Raw genomic sequence first — 24,278 nt, forward strand, 5'->3', positions numbered from 1 at the left:
TGTTTGTACACAGTGAGGAGAATGGCAAATTTCCTTTTGGTGCCCTGACAACTTTTTTTTTTTCTTTAAGCCGGAGTATGCAAATATTTGCTTTTGGTACATTCCACCTAGTTTGCGAAACATGGAGAAAGGAGATGAATTCTGGCAGAAGCTCGATCGTGTGAGTATTATATCTTGCTCATATTGGATCACTAACTTTTTAATGGCAACCATGCTTTAACAGTAATGTGACGAATTTACATTTAGCAGGAGATGCTTTTCCCAGTATACTGATACAGCTTTTTCAGTTGCATTTCTACTTGTAAGCCAACTCTGAAAGGCACTGGGGCTCTGCCATGCGAAGAATTGGCAACCCTAACTAGATTTGGTTAGTATCAGTAATTTATGCTGCTTACATGCATTGAACGAAAACGGAACTCTTCTTGACATGCTTACAAACCTAATTCACCATTAAGGTGTTGTTTTTCATCCATAGATAGGTATTGATAGGATTTTAACATTTATAGCTATCTCAGTTTAGACAAGACTAATTAAGATTTCCTTAATATAATAGATGTAGACATTATACAAGCCTTCCTCTTGCTATCAAAGCTGTTAACAGATGGCAGAGCTGAGAGTGGATGAACAGCGCTGTCCGCATCCGTTGTCTAGACAAACCATTCATTACCTATTTTCGACGTTTAACATTGTCCTTGGGACTTGCCTTGAATTATTAGCAGATATTATAAGCAATAAAATGCTTAAGAATACATTTCTGATGTTAAGTAACCTATAAAAGCAATTAGAATTTGGAATGGGATAACATTAATAGCAACTATTTTGGTAAGCTTTGCAACTCCTCTGGAAAATTTGAGAGAAATGTGAAAAACTGTGGAGGGAATACCACAAAGAAGTTCATTAAGGAAAAGATGTTTCACATTAAGGACATTGTACAAAGCGTCTGCAGCAAGGAAATAATACATGACTTGCATCACTCAGAGTAACTAGTCTGGGGTTCCACTCCTCCTAGTCTTAATATTTGAAAGAAACACTCGGCATGTAAACAATTGAATATGTGTGTACATCTAGCAGTCTGTCCTTCTGTCCTGTTGCAAGCATAGGTCACAAGATCTGGCAGAAGGGTAGTAAAGCTAGCCCAAAACAACACCTTGTTCCTTCACTCCAGGAAAGCACTCGAACCAAGTTCTCAACAGAGAGCTGCTTTTTTTTTTTTTCTTTTTCATTCCCTCTTGCTGGCTTGGGGAAGGGAGATAGCAGAATATCTTCCATGGACTCCAATGAGTAGGTTTGCTCTTGCAGGGAAGCTGATGCCAGTCTGTTCTACCCTTTACTTAGAGCAGTGGGCTTTCTGGAAAGTGAAGTGGAGCTGTGTTGTTAAAATTCATTTGCAACAGCAGAGTGCATCTTGGTTTGTGCCAGTCCCATATGATGGGGTGTTAGTTTCCATAACTGGCAAATAGGTAGACATCTGACTAAGAACAACTCTCCTGCCAAATTAAACAGTTTTCCTCCTGGTGTTGCTTAGTGAAATCCTTGTTGTCCTTACATTTTCAATGTCGGCGGGCATCGCACAATCATCCAGAAAGGAAGATTGGGACTATTGCATGAGGAAAAACAACGCAGGCATAAATTTTGTTAAGAAGCTTGAATCAGCAGTTGGTAGCATCTGTGCAGCCATGAGAGTTAAAAAGCAAAAGTATACATCATTGTGAGTGTAAGAAGAGCCCTGCTGGATATAAGTACTTTTCTGCCAACTTCAGCATCCTGTTTTCCACAGTGGTCAACCCGATGACTGTGGCAAACCCACAAGCAGGACAGGAGGCAATAACCCTCTTCTGCTGTCCTTTCCCAGCAGCTGACATGCAAAAGCATCCTGCCTCCCAGACGGGAGGTAACAAACAGCCATCATGATGGCTAGCCCTTTATAGCTTCATCTTCCAAGAATCTGTCTTACCCCCTTTAAAGCCATCCAAGTGAAGTCCATATGAGCAGTATGAAGGAATACTTCATTTTGGGTGAGCCAAATTAGACTGGGGTCTTTATGAAATGCCTTGACTCCTCATAAAGCATTAAATTCATGAGTCTATGCTGTGGCACCTCAGAGTGGAACCATGTCTAATTTGGTGCCCTAAATGGTCAAACCACTTAAATTGACTGTCTCACTTTGAGTTAGGAATATCCAGTCATTTCAGTGTGGCACAATTTTTAACAATAAAAGTTAGTTATGCTTAAACATCTCCTGCAATTTGCAATTCCCCAGTTGGCCATGCTGACTGGAAAATTATAGGAGTTGTGCAACATCTTCTGTCTAAACATGCCTACAATTTTGCCCTTAATGTCTGATCCCAGAAGATATTTAAGGCCTTTTTAAGATATTAAACCCTTAATGGACACTGATTCATATTCTCTAGTTCAGCATATCAATTATGGCTGTTGGTTTGACCTATGAAACAAATATGGACAGTACATGTAATCAGTCTTTACCCTTAAGAGCTTCTGTCACTTGTAATTAGCACTGCCATTAGATGCCTAAGAATACTAAACTGGGTGGGGGAATGTTTCTTTCTTTGCTATATATAATATATGCAGTAAACAAAAAGCAAATAATATAATCAGCTAGCAGTTTGGAGATACTGTAACCTTCTTTGCTAAATACACTGTGAAAACTGTTAGTGAACTGAAGCTGCTGCAATTATGTAGATAGAATAATAAACCTGGAAGTGATTTTGCTAGTACTAAACATGCCCCCTGGTGGTATTTTTGTTCCTTTTCACTCGCAAGCCTTTTGCAATGAAATAAACTCGATGAGAAAGGGAGCTTTGAGACTTTTAGGATGCAACACTAGGCGTGCTTAGACATGTTTATTGAAGCCACTGCTGTTGGCAATCCAAACCACCTAAGCTTTCCCTGTGCTAGTTTGGGCCAGAGGCTTTGCAGCTCGGTCGAGCACCAGGTCCTGATGGCATTTGCTTTGAGCTGGCGCGCAGCACTTCCTTCCCTGCAACTAAAACGGTGTGGGAGAGAATAATGAAAAATCTGCTGCCCACAAGATTGGCCGATGGAGCATGAGGCAGCTAGATATCATGCAAACGGGATGGAAGAAATGGAAAGGACGAGCCCCATCAATCATACCAGCACCACCAAATATGTAAAACTAATTGTTCATTAGCAGAAGCCAGTATATTATTACTTAATGAAGAAAGACTCTCTTGAATTATGACCTTGGCTCTTGGATAAATTCCATCCATCCAATATCCATAAGCAGTGTGTGTCATGACAGAGTGAATGATAATTATCCAGGTATTCCTACTGAGAACATAAGGTGATATTTTTGCAATCCCAGCTGATATTAAAAAGATTGTATGTTTATCTTATTGCAATAAGTATTTATTTTATTAGATTTCTATTCCACCTGCTAGTCCTCAGGCTCTCTGGGCAAGTTACCGTTATTAAATATATGTATACAATCACTATTCACATTAAATAGCAATAATACCATAAATATCTCTCTTACCTGGTAGAGTCTATATATGAAATAACTTTTTCTGTCTTGATGAAAGTTATATTTATTATTTATGTTTACATAATTGTTTATGTTACTTCATGCATCAATAATGATTTAGATTATTGACGATGATGGTGATTTAGTAATTACTGAGCATGGTTTTGTATTAATAACTTATCATTATGAGTGTGATCCTAAAGGGATATCTCAGTTTCATCTTCAGATTTTTATACCTGTGTAGCTCTCAGGTTAAGCTGTCCATTTACCATTCCTGCCCCTCCCCTTTCACATTTCTCTGAGGTGAGAGAATGACCAGCACGCCAATGTCAGCTTATGGCAAAGACAGTCCTTTAGCATTATGAACAGATGTCTGAAATGCATTTGAATACATGCAGGACAGAGCACTAGTTCAGTAGTGTCTGATAGCAGAACTGAGATGTCTCCACACTGCCTTTGTCACTGCAGATGTTAAAGATTCAAGTCTAGACTTTTCTGCATGGAAAGGTGTATTCTGCAACTGACTTGGTTCCTGCTTGCTATCCCTTGCCATTTATTCAGTTTTATTATTCTGTCTGTCCTTTAACACATTTGTTGCTTTTTTTTCTTTTTAAAAAAGTCTCTACATATCCACCTGTTCAGAAATCCCCAGGAACCATCAGAGTTCAGTGCTGCAAGTGTTCTTTTTAAGTGTAGTTTTAATTTGTTATAGTTTTAATCTCTGAGCTTGCCCTAGATCTGTATTCCCCAATATGTTGCCCTGCAGATGGCCAGGAAGGTTGGGAGTACAGCATCAGTTTGGGAAGTCTACCCTTGAGGTACCTGATTTTGCAAATACAGTGCACATACATTGAGTAGCCAGAAGAATGGAACCATCCAAAGAGACCCAGAAAGCAAGTCCTGAGTGTCATAGTTCAATGGTAGAGTACAGGCTTTTCATGCATTTCATCCCAGGTACAATATCCAGTTGTAAGGATCAGGTAGCAGGTATTGGGAAAGTTGTACAAGGTCTTGCTGTTGGCATAGAAAGCCCAAATCAACTTGAGACCAGGTTATCTGGCACATTGTCTTCCCTCATACAGGCCTATGCAATGTACATGGTACCATTTCCATCTGACTGCAACTTACAACATTGTCTGCAGTGGCACCCACCTTATTGGCTCCCCACTAATATTTGTGAGACCTCAACTGTAAACTGGTTCAAGCACTGTCTAAAGACCTGCTCCTTTAGCTAGACCTTGTATAAGTAAGTGTCCTGCCCCATCTGATTGTGATTATGATGCTGCATTGTTTTCATTTATTTTATTGCTGTTTTACTGGGCAATTCTAGGCCTTTTTCTGCTAAACATAAGATTGTATTTTGTTGTATAGCATGTATTTTAATGTATTTATTTTTCTTGTAAACTATTTTAAAAGATAGTCAGCAGCATATAAATATATTAAATAAAGGAAAGGTTTTCAAAACAGATGTGTTACACCTAATTTTAGTTGCTCTTTTGCCCTCAAGACTTAATGCTTAGAATTGTGCAACCACATGCAAGCATTGTTTGCTAAGATCACTTCATAAAGAAACACCTGTGAACTAGCTGAATCATCATGAATCACATCCTTGGACCTATGTTATAGAGTGAGAGGGAGAAATAATTTTTCTTTGTAAAAAGCTTTAATCTTTGTAAACCACCCCCAATAGTGTCCACTATTTGGAAATGTAGCAAATGCAATGAAATGAAATTTCACAGTTAGACAGTAATAGGCTTGAGGAGCAAACAGGGTGACCCAGTGTGAGACAACTTCCTGCAATACTGTGGACTGATACTTCTGGGAATTTAAGTTTAACACTGTACTGATTATGGCAATAGTTTGTTCTTTAAAATTGCATTCATGTGTATGATTGTGGCTAATTGCTATATCATTGTGTTCAAAGATAAACTAGAGCTATTCAGTGAAACATCTCCTTCAAATTCAACGGTTTCACCATATAGAGCCTGCAGTTTATAACTGCAGATAAATAAACATTATTTTTAAACATGGAAATCTAGCATCTGATAAAATTAGAAGGCACAGTGCAATAATGTGGGGTAGAACTGTCAGTGTTTTCAGTCTTTAAGGGATGCAGGGGATTAATGATTTGGGGGCAGGGGAATTTAATTAACATTTATTTTCCTGAACTGTTCATCTTGGATCTGAAACAAATGCTTATATAAAAGGCCTTGTAAAATGTATTTTCCTTGTTTGTTGTGCTTTAAAAATTGTCTGTTTGGTATTTTTATCTGTGTAGGTCAAGGAATGCATTTTATTAAGGTATTAGTGGCTTGTCTGAAGTTCTGTAGGAAAGTTGAAGAGATAGATACCTCACCTTAAGTTTGGGTCTTAAACAGGACTTTTTCTTTACTTTTGTTATCTATCTTTCTCCTCCCTTCACTTTATAAGAATACAGCTGGGCGTTTCTATATTGCAGGTTTATGCCATTCTTTGAGTCTTTTTAATATTTCATGAAGTTGCTTGTCAGCAGTCATCAAAGCCGCAATTACATAAATGAGTGATGAAAGTTAGATTTATCTGCTGGTATTGGCCTTCTCGGGTAGTATGCAATATTAGTCCTACTTAATGAATGGGACTTTAGCTACTCATGACTAAGAACAAGCAATTTAGCAAAAGCCGAGTTTATGAAAGTTATCTGAACAAGCCATCTTGCAGCTTGTTCCAACTCAAGTCAGGTTGTGAGCTTTCAGTGTTATTCTTTTTCACATGAAAATTCATGCATATTTTTTACAGATTCTTCCTTGATTGATTAAAGTATATTAGGGAACATTTTTCTAAAGAATGCACATTTTCATTTGGGATTTTTCAGATTTATGCATGCTGTCAAATACGTTTTTTTCTGTTCCACAGATCGCATTGGAAATGTAAGAAAATTGAGCACAAATTATATCTAAATCCATATTTGGTTCAGAAAATAGGAATTGGAGAAATCCTGTACAAAAGTGGACTGGAACAAATTTCTTACACATCCTATCTGTGACTAACTTAAGTCCCATTCATTTCAGTGGGTCTACTGTAAATAGAACTAACTTTTCTAACAAATGTTGAACACAAATTGCCCTTTGTTAATTTACAGTTTATCTATTGTATTTTTCCTACAAATTTAGCTTGGATTAATTTCCCCAGCATGAGCAATATGGGGATGTGGATTCTGCCATCAAATTTTCCTTCCACCAGTTCTCATAAGATTCTGGATTACTGGATTAATGCTTAAATACAAAGGATTGGATCTAGAGAAAATCCCCCAGAAGAGTGGAAGATGATTCTGCCTCTTTCTCCTCCAGAAAGCTAAACTCATGGCAGACACTTCTGCTCCATTTTCCACTATCTTCCTTCACTTGCCAAGATTCCCATGCAGCACCTATATTCAGCAGGTTCCTGGGAAGGACTTGTATGGGGACTTGGGAAGGTGTCAAGGGAAGAAGATGGGAAATTATTTTTTAGCATCCAAGCCAAATAAATTCATTGTGATACATCAGACCAAAGTCCATCTCATCAGCTGGGTTCAGACAGCAGGATAACCTACAGTCAAGGGTTGTCATTGAACCATGGATTGTTGTTGAAATGTGAGTTATTGAAACGTGAGTTATTGTGCTGTCTGAACCCAGCTGCACTAACAAGCCATGCATTTGTCATTCATGAGTAACCCACAAAGAGAACCCAGGTGTGTTGCTGGGTTTGTGAACTGTGGGTAGTTCACCCTAGTTTGTTATCTGGGCTGGATTCAAGCAACCTGACAACCCACAGTTCAACAGGAACCCACACTCAACCCATACTTCAGCCCTGAGTGTGGGTTACCATGATATCAGAACCTAGTTGAGGCTCTTTCAGACTTTGAGCTTTCTGTAGAAATGTCATTTTAAAAAACAGATGTGATAAAAAATATATTCAAAGAAAGATCTTTTAACATCATGACAGGCCTCAAAATATAAAGTAGGATGCAAAATGTACAAGAGGTTTGAAAAGGAGACTTTAACCATGGTCTTCTGAACTGGTTTTAAGATGCTGCCATTCTAATTTAGAAATAATAAAGGTAAGAATTACAGTTCATGAAACAGTCCTGTCAACCTTATGAAACAGAGCAATGAAAGAATATTCCATTGGGGGGCACCAGTGCAACAGAAATATATCCAAACTTCTAATTAGTGTAGCTTTTGTTTATCTCTTCTAGAAGCAATCATACAAATCTGCATCTTAAAACAAGTCTGCCTGGTCCTTTTTTTTAAAGTTTTTATGAAATACCAAGTTCCTTCTGTCATGCCTGAATGTGTTTACAGAATGCTCCCCCCTCCCATTTTTTAAAGCAGCTATTATGCTACCAGGAAATAATTTACAGCTTGTCTGAATTGTCACCTCCTTTCCAGTCAGCAAAATCTATTTGTGTTTCTTATGAAACTTTATGTGGAGAATTATATTACCTAGAGATTTTCAATCCAAGTTTTGTTTTGTTTAGAAAGACTATGTGCAACTAGATTTGATTCTGTAAGGATGTACAAGATTGCAATAATAGGACATAAACCTTTCTAAAATGTGATTTTCATAGAAGGTTTCTAAACAGTAGGAAAGTGTAGGAATAGAAGAAATGGCATTTATTAGAAACCTAAGAATATTGGCTATAGAGTGTAAATTTGGCTTTTACAAAAGGAGTGGACTGACACTTGCAAGCTTGCAGTCCTGTGCATCTTTATCTACTACTGAACAGTGGAATAGACGTATCTTGGATAGTGCTGGGATTCTGTGAGAGAGTCAAATTGCCCAAGACATTAGTAAAACTATTCTTAGGAATGAATGCTACATGGTGAAAGGTTTTGTGTTATAAGAAGGTTTACTGGCAGAATGCTGAAGCTTTTAAGAATGTACTGGTTAAGGCATAAATCCTCATAATGGGCCAGGACGCAATTGTGCCACAAGGAATGAATTAAGCAATTAAAGTTTCTACTGTGTGAATTTCTCACTGCATCTCTGCTTGAGTTGCCATTTTGGTGGGCCTTCTTCCAATCATCTGTCAGAGAGATTGAATATTGCTGAGTCTTTGTATTATTAGGAATATTTTGATTATTCATACAGTAATGCAGTGTAACTACTTGTCCTTAAAGGAACTTGCTTGTTGTCTTTCTGCATGAAACGTGTTTTGGTTTTCTTGCTTCCAATCAAGAGGCAAACCCAGGACAATAACTCATGCAGAAATATGGAGGAGGTCCTCTACAGAGCGTAAGTTATACTGATACACAATCTAAAAGTCAGCAAACCTCTAGTTTTAACTCAGAAAAAGTTCAAATGTAAGGTAGTGTCATCCAAGATGTATAATAAAGAATTGTTTGGAAGATAGTAACCTTTGAAGCTTTTGAGGAAAAACAGATAAGACATCAATCAGCTTGTATGCAAAACAGGTCTCTAGTTTTTAGATGTTTTCACAGTAGTGTCTTTGAAGTTTTATCCTCATTACCCGTAGAAGTATTTTAGATATAATTCTCTGCAGTAATTGTTTTTGTCCAGTAAGAGAGCATTCTGAGTTAGGCACAGGATAAGGTCAATCAGAGTGAGAGTGAGAGCAGAGGAAATTGAGGCTTAATTTAATTTAATTTTAAGAAATGCTTGAGGGACCTGAGCCAAGATCAGAGGCAGGTGGGCAGGACCTGAGCCAAAACCACCTGCCCACCTGGTGCAGAAAGAAGTGTGCTGATTGCCTCCCCAAGATCAGCAAAGCAACCTTGCAGAAGGGAAAAGAGACTAGAGAAGCCAGGATACAAGCTAACCTGGGGCCTCTCCAGCATCCCCCACCCCCCGCAAAATGCCTTCCCTAGATGTGCAAAGAAGCCCATTTAGCAAAACTGTAGAGTAGGGAGGGAATAGGGAAGCAAAGACTGCCTCTGTCTCTTTTTCTGTCTTGCAGAAGATGAGCATAAGTGTTTGAAGGCTTACAGACATCTCAATAGGATTGTATGCTTATTGGGATGTCTTGGTGTTTTAAATTGTATTTAGCTGTTTTAACTTGTTTTAACTTTTTGGGATGCTTTGACCCTTGTTGTAGGTTAACTCAAGTCATTTTTAAGAGGAACAGCTAAAAAAGAAAAAAAGAAAAGCCATGCTGGATCAGACCAAGGGTCCATCTAGTCCAGTCCATTCACACAGTGGCAAACCGGCTGCCCACAGGATCACTCAAGCAGGATGAGGGCAAGCGTTCACCTGCCCAAGCTCCTCAGCAACTGATGTGCACAGGCATACTGATGATAGAAGATGTATATAGCCACCAAGGCTAGTAGCCATTGATTGCTTTCTCATGAATTCATCCAACCTCCTTCTCAAGGCATCCAGACTGGAGGCCATCACTACTTCTTGTGGTTGTGAATTCCATGGTTTATCTATGGACTGTGTGGGATACTGAATCTCCCACCAGTTAGCTTGATGGAAATACTCTGGGTTATAGTACTATGGGAGAGGGAGAAAAATGTCCTCCTTTCCACTTTCTCCACATCATTCATAATCTTAAACACCTGTATCGTGTCTGCACTTGCGTGCCTTTTTTCTAAGCTAAACAATCTCAATCATTGTAACCATTCCTTGTAGGGGAGATGGTTGAACCCCTTCACCATTATAGTTGCCCTTCTCTGCACTTTTTCCAACTTAATAATGTCCTTCTTCACATACAGTGACCAGAATGGTAACAATATTCTAAGTACTTAATGCGCCAAAGGTTTTTGTATAAGGGGAGTACAATCTTGGTAGTTTTATTTTCAGTTCATTTCCTAATTGTGCTTAACATGGAGTTTGCTTTTTTCATAGCAGCTACACACTGGGTCAGTGATGGCAAACCTTTTAGAGACCGAGTGCCCAAACTGCAACCCAAAACCCACTTCTTTATCACAAAGTGCCATCACTGCAATATAACCTGAATACTGAGTTTTAGTTTAGAAAAAACAACTCACAGCCAGTCCAGGCAAATATATCCTTGGCATCACACTGACGAGTCGCAGCTAATGAGTTGCAGCTCATGACATCATCACCTGGTGCTGCTACTCCTTTCTGAGCATGCGCATGGCCCCTATGTGTGCTGTTATCCAATACTCGGCTGCTGGGCGATTCTGGGGGCGACTTCGCCTATGTGCCAACAGAGAGGGCTCTGCATGCCCACTGCGGTACATGTGCCATGGGTTCGCCACCACTGCACTAGGTCAACATTTTCATTGAGTTGTTCACCACAACACCAAGACCGCTTTCTTGGTCAGTCATTGCTAGCTTAGTTTCCATCAGCCGCCACTTGAAGTTGGGAGGATTTGCCAAACATATGAGTACATTACTTTACACTTGAATTGTGTTTGTCATTTTAATGCCCATTCTCCCGTTGAAGCTCCTCATAGTCCTTTTAGTTTTAACCACATCAAATAGCTTGATGTTACCAGCAAGCTTCTCTTTCCACTGCTTACTCCTAATGCCAGATCATTCAGGAATAGGTTGGAAAGTATCTGTTTTAATACAGAACCTTATGGAACCCCACTAATTGCATTCTTCCACTGGGAAAAATTACCATTATTTCTATTCTTATGTTTTTTAACCAGAAGTGCCCCTTCCCCGTTTATTCCTTGACTGATCCAGAAGTGCCCCTTCCCTGAATGTTAAGTTTGCTCAAGAGTCTTTGGGGAGGGATTTTGTCAGAAGCCTTTTGGAAGTCCAAGTAAACAATGTTTACTGGATTGCCCCATCCACATGTTTACTGACCCATTCAAAGAACTCTAAAAGCTTAGAGAGACAGGTCTCACCTTTGCTGAAACCATGTTGATTCTTCTTCAGCTGGGATTGTCCCTTTGTGTGTTTACTGATTTTATCTTTAATAACCCTTTCAACCAATTTGCCCAGAACAGATATTAAGCTTAATGGCCTCTAATTTCCTGGATGCCACCTGGAACCCTTTTAAAACATTGGTGTTACATTGGCCATATATCTTGGTTGCATATTAAATATTTTGGTAAGCAGGTCAGCCATTTCATATTTGAGCTCTTTATGAACGCAAGGATGGATACCATCTGGACTTGGTGATTTGCTCACTTTCATTTTGTCAATAAGCTCTTGAATTTCATCTTTTGTCAGTCTAATTCCTCAGACTCCATTTCAGAATACATACAATCAAAAAGAGATACCTGTTTTGTATCCCCAGCTGGGAAGACATATAAAAAGATTTCATTCAGCTTCTCTGCAGTCTCTTATTCCTCCTTTACAACTTGATACATCTGAGTAATTAATTAATAATTCATCATCCATACAGGGATCATCCTTCGAAGTCCATTATCTTTCAGAAGGTATCGCTAAAATGGCCTTTTTCATCCCAGACAGTAAAAGCTTGTCTTTTCTTTTCCTATGAGGACACATGGGTACCCCACAGCTGTCTCCTCTCTCCACCTGGTCAGATGCCCCTTTTACAAATGCTTTCAGACAAGGCTTCTGTTATGCCGTCACACTAGCTCTTTCAAAGGGGTGGGGGTTGTATACGTAGCAGGGGTGTGGTCTAGGCATTGCCACCTTCCCATGTTTCTCTATACTTCCACCTCTTTTTTTTTTTTTTAAGCAGAAACTTCAATTAAAAAAGAAAAGGTGTTTGCAATCACCCCATTGCAGAATCATGCACATTTTAACATGGAAAAGAAGCCTGTGAAAATTCATCATCAGATTTGTTTTTTACATTGCCACTTTTAACCAAACAGTGCATAGGGAAAAGAACTGTTTAAGATAGGCTGCTGATGAACTGTATGATATTTTGGGCATCAGCTCTATTTGATATTTCAGAACACCCGCTTTTAATATTTATCTATTCATGGAATGCACTGAAAGAATTGAAAAATGGCATCAATCCTACTGTACCTGAAACAGTAAGTCATGAAATTATTCCCAGCATGTGTGCAGTTCCTTGAATCGCTCGCTAGATGGAGATCAAAAGCAGCATACATGATATTTCTTTCAATCTTTCCTCTCAGCCCCAGTCCACACAGCAGAAAATGAAAACCCATGATATTGATTGCCTCCTTTGCTTTGGCATTTAAACTTCTCTTTTCACTCCCAGAAAGATTAAATTTTTTCCACCAAAATCCTTTTGGAGATTAAGCTAGAAAGAGTTGGTCTCAATGCTGGACTGTTAAATCAGTGTATGCTATTATTACTGAAATTATCATGTTTAATTTCACAGTTTAAAGGAAATGTTTCTTTCCCTCCTATTAACAGGCCAATAATAAAGTAGCCCAGAACTGCAGAGCAATATTAGATTATCATTTTTACATTGATCTTATCCTTGTAATTTAATTGGATTAACTATAGCAGTGTGGTCAGACTGCATCTTGGAAGCTTGGAATTTCTGGTTTGCTTGGTTTCTCCTTTCCTTCTGAGTTAGTATTCTTTCCCACTCAGAACTCAGAAAGGATGTTTAGAAGGGAAATGCAGCAAAACCCAGTGCAGAAGTTTAAGAGAGACGGCAGCATCCAGGGCTACAGGGAGAGTGACAGCTCTGAGGCACTAGAATTCCCAGTTATATTAAAATCTTCTTAGCTTTCGGAATGCTGCTAGTTTACAAAAAAGCCTGGGATAAAATAACAGGGAAATATATTTTGTTCACTATTTCTCCCCTTCCATCTGTCCTTCTTTCCTCCTTGTTCCCTCTTAGCTTTACTCCTTCTCTCTCCTCTGTCCCTTTGCCTTCTCCCTCCCTGCTCCTTACCTTTCCTTTACCCTTGCTTTTTCTCTGACTTTTCTCTTCACCTGATGTATTTATTTCTTTTTGCTTTTCCGTGCCACCCGATCCTCCTAATTCAGTCATCTTCCCACTCAGCCCTTAGCCTTGCTCTTCCTCACCCTTCCACCCTTCCCCCCAGCTATTTCTTTCTCCTCCTGGCACCTAACCTTACCGCTTTCTCTCCTTTTCCATCCCTTTCTCTGATTGCTCACACACACATCCCTGCACACACAGAAGGAGGGAGGGGCCACCTTCCTGGACACAGACCCTCATAGCAGAGGAAGAGGAAGACGCCTCATGTAGGAACAGAGCAGCTGAGACAGGAAGCCATTTGGGGCCTGGAGTCATTTTCTTTCCCACTGTGGTGGAGGAAAGGGAGGTGTGTGTGTGTGTGTGTGTGTGTGTGTAGATAGGTAGAATGAGCAAAGCAATCTTGTGCAGGTCAGCTCAAGAGTAATTCATATGTCATTCCATGTATGCATACATACGATTGCAATCTTAAATCAGTCTTTTGTTGTTGATTGGCTTTTGAGTTCAGACCCTGCTTGTATGCAGTTTCTTGAGTCGATTATTGGTCTTTTGACTAGCAAGGCCGCCATGGCAGCCATTTTGTGGCTAGTCACATTCTCCATAGGAGCAATTTGTGGTGGTGCTTACAGGAATTTCCCAGATTCCTACATGTGCCCACAGGTCCAAGGGGACCTCTGCTCTTAGGGAACTTTCCCAATAGCACATAGCTTTGCAGTCTTTACATTGGAGCTAGGGGGTTAGCTGGCTGGGAGACAGACTAACACCACTACAAAGGACGTTAACACCTACATCACAACCCTAATCAAAAAGTGGCTGCTAGTCATCAAGGACATGCTAGCTGAATTGACAGAATGTCAAGATGTAGGCAGTTGTTAAGAGTCACCATAGAATTCATTCTTGGTTTGAAAATAAACTAAAATGCATTGAGGCAAAGCTAGTAGTCACTTGATATTAGCGACATTTGAAGACAGCAGGGGATGTTAAGGGTCCAGGTTGCTGAACAACTGATAAGAGTAATAATATACCATTCTCTTGATTTAGTTTGGAATGCATCTGATGTTATAAAGAAATAGCACATCTGACTCTTAGGTATTTCCATAAAGGTAATAACAGCCATGTAAAACTGAAAGCGAGTGCAGTATATACAAAATTGAACTTGCTTATGACATTGCATATGTGTCCTGGGACCAGGAACTGTGGTGAAGGAGAACTAATTTGGATTTATGTCTGGAAACCTAAGTGGTCGCTCATTTATCTTTTTATAAGATTCTAGTTTTCAATATTATCAATGAATACTTGAAACATATAACGCCTTTGTGCTAAAAGAAAACTAGGGCAAGTGTTTGTGACCTGCAGAATTTTTCTTATTCCCTTCTGCCTCTGCTTCAACTTATTTTCCTATTTGTGCATCTTTCATAACCTATAAAAACTTTACAGTAGTTGCCTTCAAAATGAGCTAAGAAATCTAGTGTGCTATTAGTATATTTGTCTGATTGCCATAATATATTTTTGTGTCTCTTTGTTTTTTGTTTTTACTGGACACAATATGTGTTTCTAGATTCCCAGGGTATTGGTGACAAATATGAAATCAACATGTATCTTTGTTACTGATTTCTGTGCCATTCTGTCTGAGTACTAAGTAGGCCTTCTAGGGTACAATCCAGTGGGAAGCCTTTGAGCTTTCAGGATTCCCAACTGGATTACTGTAATGTGCTCTACATAGGGCTGCCTTTGAAGATGGTCCAGAGACTTCAACTGGTCCAAAATAGGGCTGCACATCTGTTTGCATGGCCACGTAACACCTGTTCTGTATAAATTACACTTGTTGTCACTTGCAGTCTGGGCCCAGTTTAAAAGTGTTTGTTTTAACATACACATCCCTAAATGACTTGGAACCTGGTTACTTGAAGGACTGCTTTTTCCCATATATTCCCGCTCACCCATTGAAATCTGGGAATGAGGTCTTTCTGAAAGAGCCATCCCTAAAGAAAGTAAAAGGGATGGCAATTAGAAGAAGGGCCTTCTCAGTGGCTGCACCCCACCTTTGGAATGGATTCCTAGAGAGATGTGCCTGGTGCCATCACTACTTTCATTTCGGAGCCAGGCAAAAAACTGTCCTTTTTCACAATTAATTTGAGACCTGATTTTAACACCTGATTGTAAGAGCTCACTCTGCTACCGATAGCTCCTCCTTCCCTTTTCCCCTGTGCATATAATTGTACTGTTGGCCTGTTTTTTAATATTGTTACCCACTTAGAGATCCCTTAGAGGCCTATTCAGTGATCTGTAAATTTAAAAATCAAACAAATAAATTCTGGGTATCCAGTGTCCTGCCATACTGCTGCTGGCAGGATCAGATGAGCAGTAGACATGATTTTCACCTCATGCTGAGCTTTTTTCTCTTGATGGGCCTCTGGGTCTGGTTAAAGAGTGTGAACTGATAGGGACTGGAGACAGTGTAGGATTCCTTGTAGCTAGGTCTCTTCGCTCCCCTCCTTGCCCACCAGCACACACCTTTTCTGACCTCTTCAAGGCTACTGGTGAGGTTCTTTGGTGGTTGTGAGGGAGTGCGGAGGAAGTATTGGGTATTGTAGTCCGCATTCTGAGGTTGTAGCAGGAAGTAAGGCTTCAGAATGGGCAGCTCCAAAGAATCCTGTGGTTACAGGGACTGGGACTGTAAACAACTTTCCTGATCAATCTGATTCTGAAAATCTAAACTCGGGACAAAATTTGGGGTTTGTTTGTTTCCATGAATACATAGTGTTTCACCCACTTCAGTGCTATAATACAGCATCGATTAGAGAGAATGTCTGATTTCCAGATATTACAGCTATGGAGCTCTTGACTTACTGATTTGTAACCAGCTTAGCTCCACTGAAACTTTCTGATGTCTCTTTTTGTTTTGTGGCAGTTTTGGAGCCAAGCTAGAAATGAAATCAGATGATCTTCCCCTATTTTTTTAAACTGCCATAGCAGCCAGAGAGCAAGAGAGAAACTGAGAGAGAGTATATGTGTGTATGTGCTGCTGAATGCACATGGGACTTTGGGGGTGTAACCCTTTCCTGATAAAATGTCTTATTCAAAATACCTCCAAGCTTCTATTTGCCCAGGGGGCAAAATAATATGGCATGCATATATTGTTTTGGATAGCCAAATAACAGGTTGAAGAGTGGGTTGCTTTAACATGGTATGCAGTAGAGGGTCAGGTTATTTATGCCATCCTTGGCAGATGCTGGATACATGTCTGGTCACTTCCCTAGATCAGGCACACAAAATGAAAATGAAGGATGTCTGATAGTTACTGCTTATCAGCCGAGCATTTTCCTGATCTAACAAAGCATATATATTTACTGGAAAACAATCCCAGGATGTTTGGAAAATGACAAGTAGGGTGAGATGTCACAAAAATATAGGTTTGTTTGTTTGTTTAACACTATCTATATGATCCCTTAGAATTCTTCTGTAGCTTTGTGGACCAGCTGAGTGCAGTCCATACATCTATGAGATCTTAAAAATAAAGCTAATACCATTATAGTTGGCATGGACTATAAGCGTTGATTGCCAAAGATCTTAAGCTTTCACATAATGTTCCTAAAAACTCTTGCATTCTCTGAAAGCTTAATGCATTTTCCATCCAGAAACTTCTGTTTATGAAAGATGCTTGGGTTATATAACAGATCTTCCACTACTGTCTACAGCTTCATGGAAGCACTCACATGTTCTAAGTTTATCAGGTATGCCTTAGATTTTTTTCTGGTATGAGGTTCAAAGGTTCTTTGGCAGCAACATCAGGAAAGATCCTTAAAAATCACACCAGTATAAGATTAGGTCTGGTTCATTCAAGCACTTACAATTCTTGATACAGTATCAGGTAAGTGACATTTTGCTTGCAAAAGACCCCAGCTTGAATCCCTGGCATCTTCAGATAAGGCATGGAAAACCTGCCTAAATCCTTGGAGAGCTGCTACCACTCAGTGGAGACAATACTAAGCTAGATGGAGTAGGTAGAAAGCAGATTCCTGGTACTCTTATTTTAAAAAGCCTTTTGAAAGGGAAAAATTGAATAAGATGATGGGAGGACATGATGGACCTGTATAATGCCATGCATGGTCCAAAGTATGTATGGAGCAGTTTCTCCTTCTCTTTCTCATAAAATTAAAAACCAAGGTCATTCAGTGAAGTTGATTTATGGGAGATTCAGGACAGAAAAAGGAAGTATTTCACACAGTCATAGTTAAACTGTGAAATTTGTTTCCATGTGTAGCAATAGCCATCAGTTTGAGAATTGTGAAAGATAAATCTACAGAGGATAAGGCTATTGGTTGCAATCTCATGATGGCTAGATAAAAACTCCAAACAAAAATGAGTATAGAAGCACCCAGGATGAAAGGAAAGCAAAAGGAACACTGTGTTTTCACAGGTGCCAATGGAAACTTCTTCATTTAAGCCCAACTTGTTTTAGAGACTATTAGAAGTGATCTTCTAAAATGCAAAAGTGGCAAACAGACTAAGCCAACTTACTAAGGTGGTGGTTGTATTACACCACCTGCAGTTGATTCACAGTTGAATGCGTGAACTGTTTTTCTTGAAACGTCGTATCTGAGAAGATGAGAATTAAGGTAAAGTTCTTTGCGGGTTGCTTCTCAACCCATTTGTGTTGCCATTACCATTTTTCTTATTTGGAAAAACTTCCTCTTGTTTTGTTTTTTAAAGCTTTCCCTTAGCTTGTTCATATATTGAATATTATTCGATTTAATAATCACTACAGTAATTATGCTTGATGTCCTGGTAATGAATATTGGCTCATGGCTCACAAGTGCATTGCATTTAATTAGTGTTAATAGAATAGATTGAATGATAGAAGGATTAACATCTGTTAGGAAACCAAATCAGTGAGATTTATAGTTCTTTGGATAACTATTGGCCTCTAGGATCTCAGGTCAATAAATCTCATGACTGACCTTGTCTTAAACTGGCAACTGCATCTGTACAGAAGGTGCTGTAAATGTTTGTGTGTATTTAACAGCCCATCTCCTTTTCCTTGTGCTTGTCTGAAGACAGTTCAGAAGATTTGAAGCCTACTTAATGATTATCAGCAAAATGAGCCCAGGCCTTTCCTTCAACAGATTTTTTCATGAGATAGAACTGAACTGGGAAAAGAATCAGCAAAATTATTAAAGTATGACCCTCTTTAGATGCAACAAAAAGTCATGGTTTCCTCCTAATTTCCCTAAAAGTTTATTTTATTCATTTGCTTACAACAGTGCTATAGTGCATCACATTTAAATAGATTCCGGATTAGTGAACAATAGAACGGATAAAATATTAAAATAGGAAGTCAGAAACAAGCAAGCATGCAAGCAAGGCTTGCTTTCAATCAAGGAAGGCTGCCTGAAAGACAGATGTTTTCTGGAGGCTCTAGAAACAATACAGTGTTGGTGCCTTTCTGACTTCTAGAGGCAAGGAGATCCAGAGAAATGGATCCAGTGCATTGCACATAATTCTGCAGGTAGACTCCAGTCAGGCCATAGAGCACGGAGGACTACCAGGAGCATACAATCTGTTGGTCACAGGGCCCAAGCAGGTTGAGAGGGCTCTCATGTATTTGGTCTTAAGCTATTTAGGGCTTTATACAGTAGTACCAAAACTTTGAATCTGAGGAAGTAGCCAGTACAGTTCCCTCTGCAATGGAGACACACACTGAAAAGGGGCAGTTCCTAGCACAGGCAAGCTGCTGCATCTTCCCCATTTTCCAGCTTCCAGGCCAGGCTTAAAGGTCTTACAAAGCACACAATACAGTAACCCAATCTTGAAGTAACTAGCTTCTGTGGCACTCAAGTTATCCCTGTCCAGGTAAAGCATACCAAGACACCATGGTCACTGGGGATCCAATAGTTCCTCCTTTCCATTCCTGATATTGAACCATAGTTTCATCCAAACCATACCATAACTTACCTGCATGCCATGCAAGACACAGTTGGATCTTCACTTGCAATCCTGATTTGGTGCCAAACTGGTTTCTGTGTTACGGACCAAAAGCTTCAAACTATGCTTTCTCTCAAACGAAGAGCAAAAGCATCTAAACTTCACAGCCAAGAGGAACCTGAAGCTCAAAGCTGTTCAAGTTCATAATTCCAATCCATCGTTAATCATGAGTTAATACTGCATCCCAACACAGTATCTCCACCAGCTGTTATCTCTGGAACATATATGAAAGAGCTGTAAGAGAATGGCCTCTGTCCATATTCTGGGAGATTCTTTCTGTCTCCAAGGTGTCCACAGTTGGATACATCTGAATGGCTCTTCACATAAAGCCAGCACCTTGTACACTTTTCAAAAGGCATTATGCTGTAATAATTTGAATTGTGCTATTGCTTATGAAACCAAACTGAGGTTTTAAGTACTTGCTTCACGTTGCTTCAATAACATAATAACAACTGAGAAGTCTGCTGAAAAGGTTTGAAGCCAGGAGCCAGATAGATCCGCTCTGGTACTGTAAAACCTATCCTCTGAACAGGTGGAGTTGACAGGAGTCAGTTGACACATTTTTTTCTGCCATTGTTGTCTCACTCTTCTCCTGGCTAAGCCGGCTCTCCACCAATTTAGAGAATGCTATGCTGTTGCCAGCACATCAAAGTATGACACGTGGAAAGCAGTAAATGCACAGCTGGAAAAACTGTTTGCAATTGGCTCTGTATAAAGCTTGCAGCATTTTATTAATTTTGCTATAAACAGCAAAATGTGGAGAAGGAGACCATAAAACAATGATCAATCTGCAGGTTGTAACTCGTATTAGGATGAGGTTTATAAATAGCAGGGTTGGTTAGCGTGGAGCATCGTTATAAAGCCAGAAAGCTTACAGGATAATCAACTGTAGCTTCATACCATAATTTTTAAAAAAATGTGCCAGTGATTTCATAATAAAGCTTTCCTGTCTGAAGTATTGTATATAGTGGACAAAGGCAGTGACAAAGCACCTTCTTCTTTTTGTGAGCCATAAATAATATTAATGTTCCAAAGAAAGATCAGTTCAGGATCCATATTGTCATCACTGTGCACCCACCTTTCAATTTCAAAGTAATTTATTTAAAGGTATTTAAAATACATGTTCCCTTTTATATTAGCTTGAATCTCCAAACCCTGCAAGCTATTTTCACTGTTTTTCATGATTCCACTGGAGTTCTATAGAGATACGGTAGAGACGTTTTCACATCTCTACATTAACGTGCTATGTGACAAACTCTTACCCCTGATTAAAATATTAACCACTAGTTAATCAATGAGAAAATCTGATTGCTTTTCATTTTTAATTATAATAGTTGGATGAGGCAGTTTTAATATAACTAAGGTTACTACTCTTTTGTGTTTTAGGGCAGTGTTAATTGTAAAGTTTTTATTGGAATAGTTGTAAAATATTTAATGAGAACCATATAACTGCATTTAATAACATTGTTTATTGGCAATATAACCATGAAGAGACTTAGAATCCCATCTGGTGAACAGCTTTTGCCTTTTAACAAATAAATAAATAGAAATAGTAAGGATATCTCCTGGACATGGTCTTGTACACTTTGAGTAACATAATGCTTGGTGCATTCAGGATGACTTTATAAAATACACATGTGAAAAGATGCATTACCATTTTCAACCTAGGTTTTTCAGGAGCAGCCCAGTAACTTAGAATTTCTAAAAAACATATTGGGCAGGAGGCACCATGCTGATGTCTTGGAGTTTATTGAAGAACAATTGTGGGCTATTTCTTTGGGTTCTCAAGGAAAAGACAAGCCAGACTTCCTGATCTGCAAACCATGAGTGGAAGGTCCATGCTTTAGCCACTCCCAGTTTCAGCAGGGGCAACCGGTATGCACAGCCTCAATACCTGAGAATTCATCTCAGATTTTGAATCCAACAAGAGATTGTCCCGAGGAAACATTCATAGATAATACATTCCAAATATATAACCAGGTTTCATATATATGTGCTTGTGGGTTCACTTCAAAAAGTCATTTTAAAAGCTGCCTGTGTGTGAAAATAACCCTCTGAGTTCATTGAATAATAATTGTCAGAACAATGTATGTGTAAAACACTTTAGCAGTACTACATAGACGACTATATTTGAAGGACTCATTTGGAGCCTCTAAGATTTGAAAAAACTAGGAGAGGATGTGGAACATGTGGCCCTCTAGACCACCACAACTCCTATACTGCTTGTGTATTAACTGTGTGGTTGGACTGATGGGAATTGGAGTCCAAGGACATCAGGATGGTCAGTTTCCCAACCCCTGCTCTAGGAGAACTTGAGGTCTGAGCCACATCTGACGGCCAGGGGCAACTTGCTTGAAACTGTTCTCTCATGGCTCAGTTTTAGAGTGGATTGCACAGTGTAAGCACTGCCCTAGCATGTGAATTGTTTTCGTGCCTGAGTCACGAATGCTAGGAATATTGTGTGGAAGTGGTTGTGTGGAAATTCTGCATGTAGTCGAGGTGATCGGCATGGTTAGTCTTTTTATGTATTACAGCTGCTTCTAGGATCAGCAGCCCCATAGGACTTCCAAGCCACTGAGACCTGATAATGGTTTCTTATACAGTAGTTCATGGGGACACATGGCAAGGTCTGCTGAATAGTTGCACAGAAGAGAAGGAAATGGATGGAAATGGAAGAGAAGGAAAATGAAGTGGTAGCCTGCAGTGAGCTATATAAAGATACATTGTAAGAAAGAACAAGCACTTCAGAGTAAACAAGCAACCCGGAAAAAGCTTTGCTAGTAATGACAAAAGAGAATGGGATGGTTGGACTTCAGCTTGCTAACTCGTGGTTTGCAAAGCTGTGATTAAATGTTGGGCTGGCACTCCCCACTTGCTTCTCCATTTACTACCTCCTTTTGTTGAACTACAGTTCTCTGTTACTTCTGAAATGGAGAACTGTGCCTTAATAACAATTTATTAATTCAGGACCTTAAACTACTGTATATATTTTGTTTCAGATCCTGCTTAAGAAAATCTAATTCAGCCACATTTCCCCATTTAAGATATATTTAAGAGGGGCTGTAGTTAAAATTAACTATACTGTCAGCTTGCTACAGTGAAGGCATGAAGGGATCATATGTGGTCTTGGTTTCTGAATTCCCCACCAAGATTCAGCAAACAAAACATTAATGTTTGAAAGATCCAATAAGCAGATAATTCTCTGTGTGCAAGTGTTTGTATGGAAATGGGGAAAGAGAGAAGGTATATATTTATATGCAAAGAGGGTTCACCAAAGGGTATTCATAATGAGTACCCTTTGGTGAATGAGATCCACGATACATGAGAAGATAAAATCTCAAAACTCACATTCTATTGTAGATTTTATTCAGGGAGTTTCAGATCCCCTGCATTTTCACGGGAGATACAAGTCAGACTACAATCTATGGGTGACATTGTGTGACCCTCCTTATAGAACATGATTTTACAGTTACATTTAACCGGGGAAAGTAGAAATGTAAATGAGATGTGATGATGACACTAAAGGAATCCTTGTCAGTAAGACATTGAGATAAGGATGGGGAGTAGAAGTGATTCCTTGAACCCCCCCCCCCTTTCTGTTTAATGAGTTTAATGAATGTAGCCAGGTAGCCCTTTATATTGTCTGGATTCTTTAACTTAGTTTTAACATCCTAGCACTCTCTATGAAGGTCATTGCAGTAATTTTGTGCTAAACTCTTTTATTAAAAGAGTGTGGGCTTGCTTAAACATTAATGTTTCCCTTTAGATCTACCTAAAGCAGAGGAACAAAGCATCATTATACCTCTTTAATCCCTACTGCGTAGCAAATCTGACGAACGGAGCGTATGCCTCTTATGCCAGATGCGAGCTCTGGTAATGGTAACAATGACTGTGAATAGTAGGAAACCATTCCACACGTCTCAAGGGACATTTATGTTTCTAAATGAGAAGCATGGCAGTTCTTTTAAAATAGCAAGTTGTCAAATAATGTAACATTTCCCACTGAATGTACTTTTCCACGTTGGGCTCCAATTTTTGTTCCCCGAGAGGAAAAAGAACAAAAACTCATCCGGATGTGTACAAACTATGAAGGGATTTAAAAAAAAAAAAAAAAACCCTTGAGATGACACAATTCTTTTAATTCCTCCTTGGGGAGAAAAAGAATTTCTTCTGCAGGAGATAGGTTTTTTTTTTTTTACACTAAACAGGGTTTAACACCATGTTCCATAGGTGAACCTCAAATTACCCAGTTATTTGTGTGTTGCGTGGCATGGCGTAGCGTGGCATTATTGCATTCCATTGCATTATATCTTGTTTACTGCACTGTATTAAAGCTGTGGCCAGCTGGGATTTACAGTTAATGGTGATTATTATTACTGTTGCTAATTTATGCTACATTTTAAATTGCAGACTGTTCTAGAAAACTGTTCTTGGTGACTTTCGTAACATGCTTGTATGTGAAGAGTCAGTGGACCAGTTCACATGATTAAATAGCTTGCATATTTTAATTCCCGGTGCATGTTGGGCACTGTTTCCCTAAGTACCCACCTGGACATGGCTTATGCCTTCTGAGTCTGGCTGGCATGGCTTGTTTGAAGGAGAAACGACCCTCAAATAACCCTACAACAAACCATGGGTTTATTTAAGCTATGGTGGCTTATTTTGATTGTTCAAACTGGATCAATGCATCAAAGCAGATCGAGAAGTTGGACTTTAATTAGAAAAATGCATTTTGAAATGTCTAGCTATAAAAGTGGTATTAGGAAATGCCTAGCTATGAAAGTGATAATGGGCCACTGTCTCGCAGTGAATGCAAACCAAAGTATGCTGTCCGGAGCTTCTTGCAGAAAGGGCAGGATGAATAAATGGAACAGAAACTGTGGGATTGAAACACGCTTTTCTAGGTCCAAGGCCAGCACAGTGTTCATTATACCATACTTGCCTTTGGGTCTCTGTGTTTTTCATAAGGTGAATGAGGACAAATGTGTAACTTCTTAAAGGTTT

The 24,278-nt window shown here is 39.3% G+C and overlaps 1 protein-coding gene across 7 annotated transcripts in view; it reads left to right on the forward strand.

The window, feature by feature from the left end:
- The window catches only part of GADL1 (glutamate decarboxylase like 1), a 123,322-nt gene that overhangs the window by 88,064 nt on the left and 10,980 nt on the right, over window positions 1–24,278 (forward strand). For all 7 annotated transcript variants that reach the window (XM_044417592.1, XM_044417550.1, XM_044417540.1 and 4 more), the window contains one exon: window positions 71–160. In XM_044417592.1, the coding sequence (XP_044273527.1) occupies window positions 71–160 (90 nt within the window). The remainder of the gene's footprint in view (window positions 1–70; window positions 161–24,278) is intronic.

Source organism: Varanus komodoensis, unplaced genomic scaffold (genome assembly GCF_004798865.1).
Source record: "Varanus komodoensis strain SLA01 unplaced genomic scaffold, ASM479886v1 scaffold10, whole genome shotgun sequence".
NCBI classification, from domain to species: Eukaryota; Metazoa; Chordata; class Lepidosauria; order Squamata; family Varanidae; genus Varanus; species Varanus komodoensis.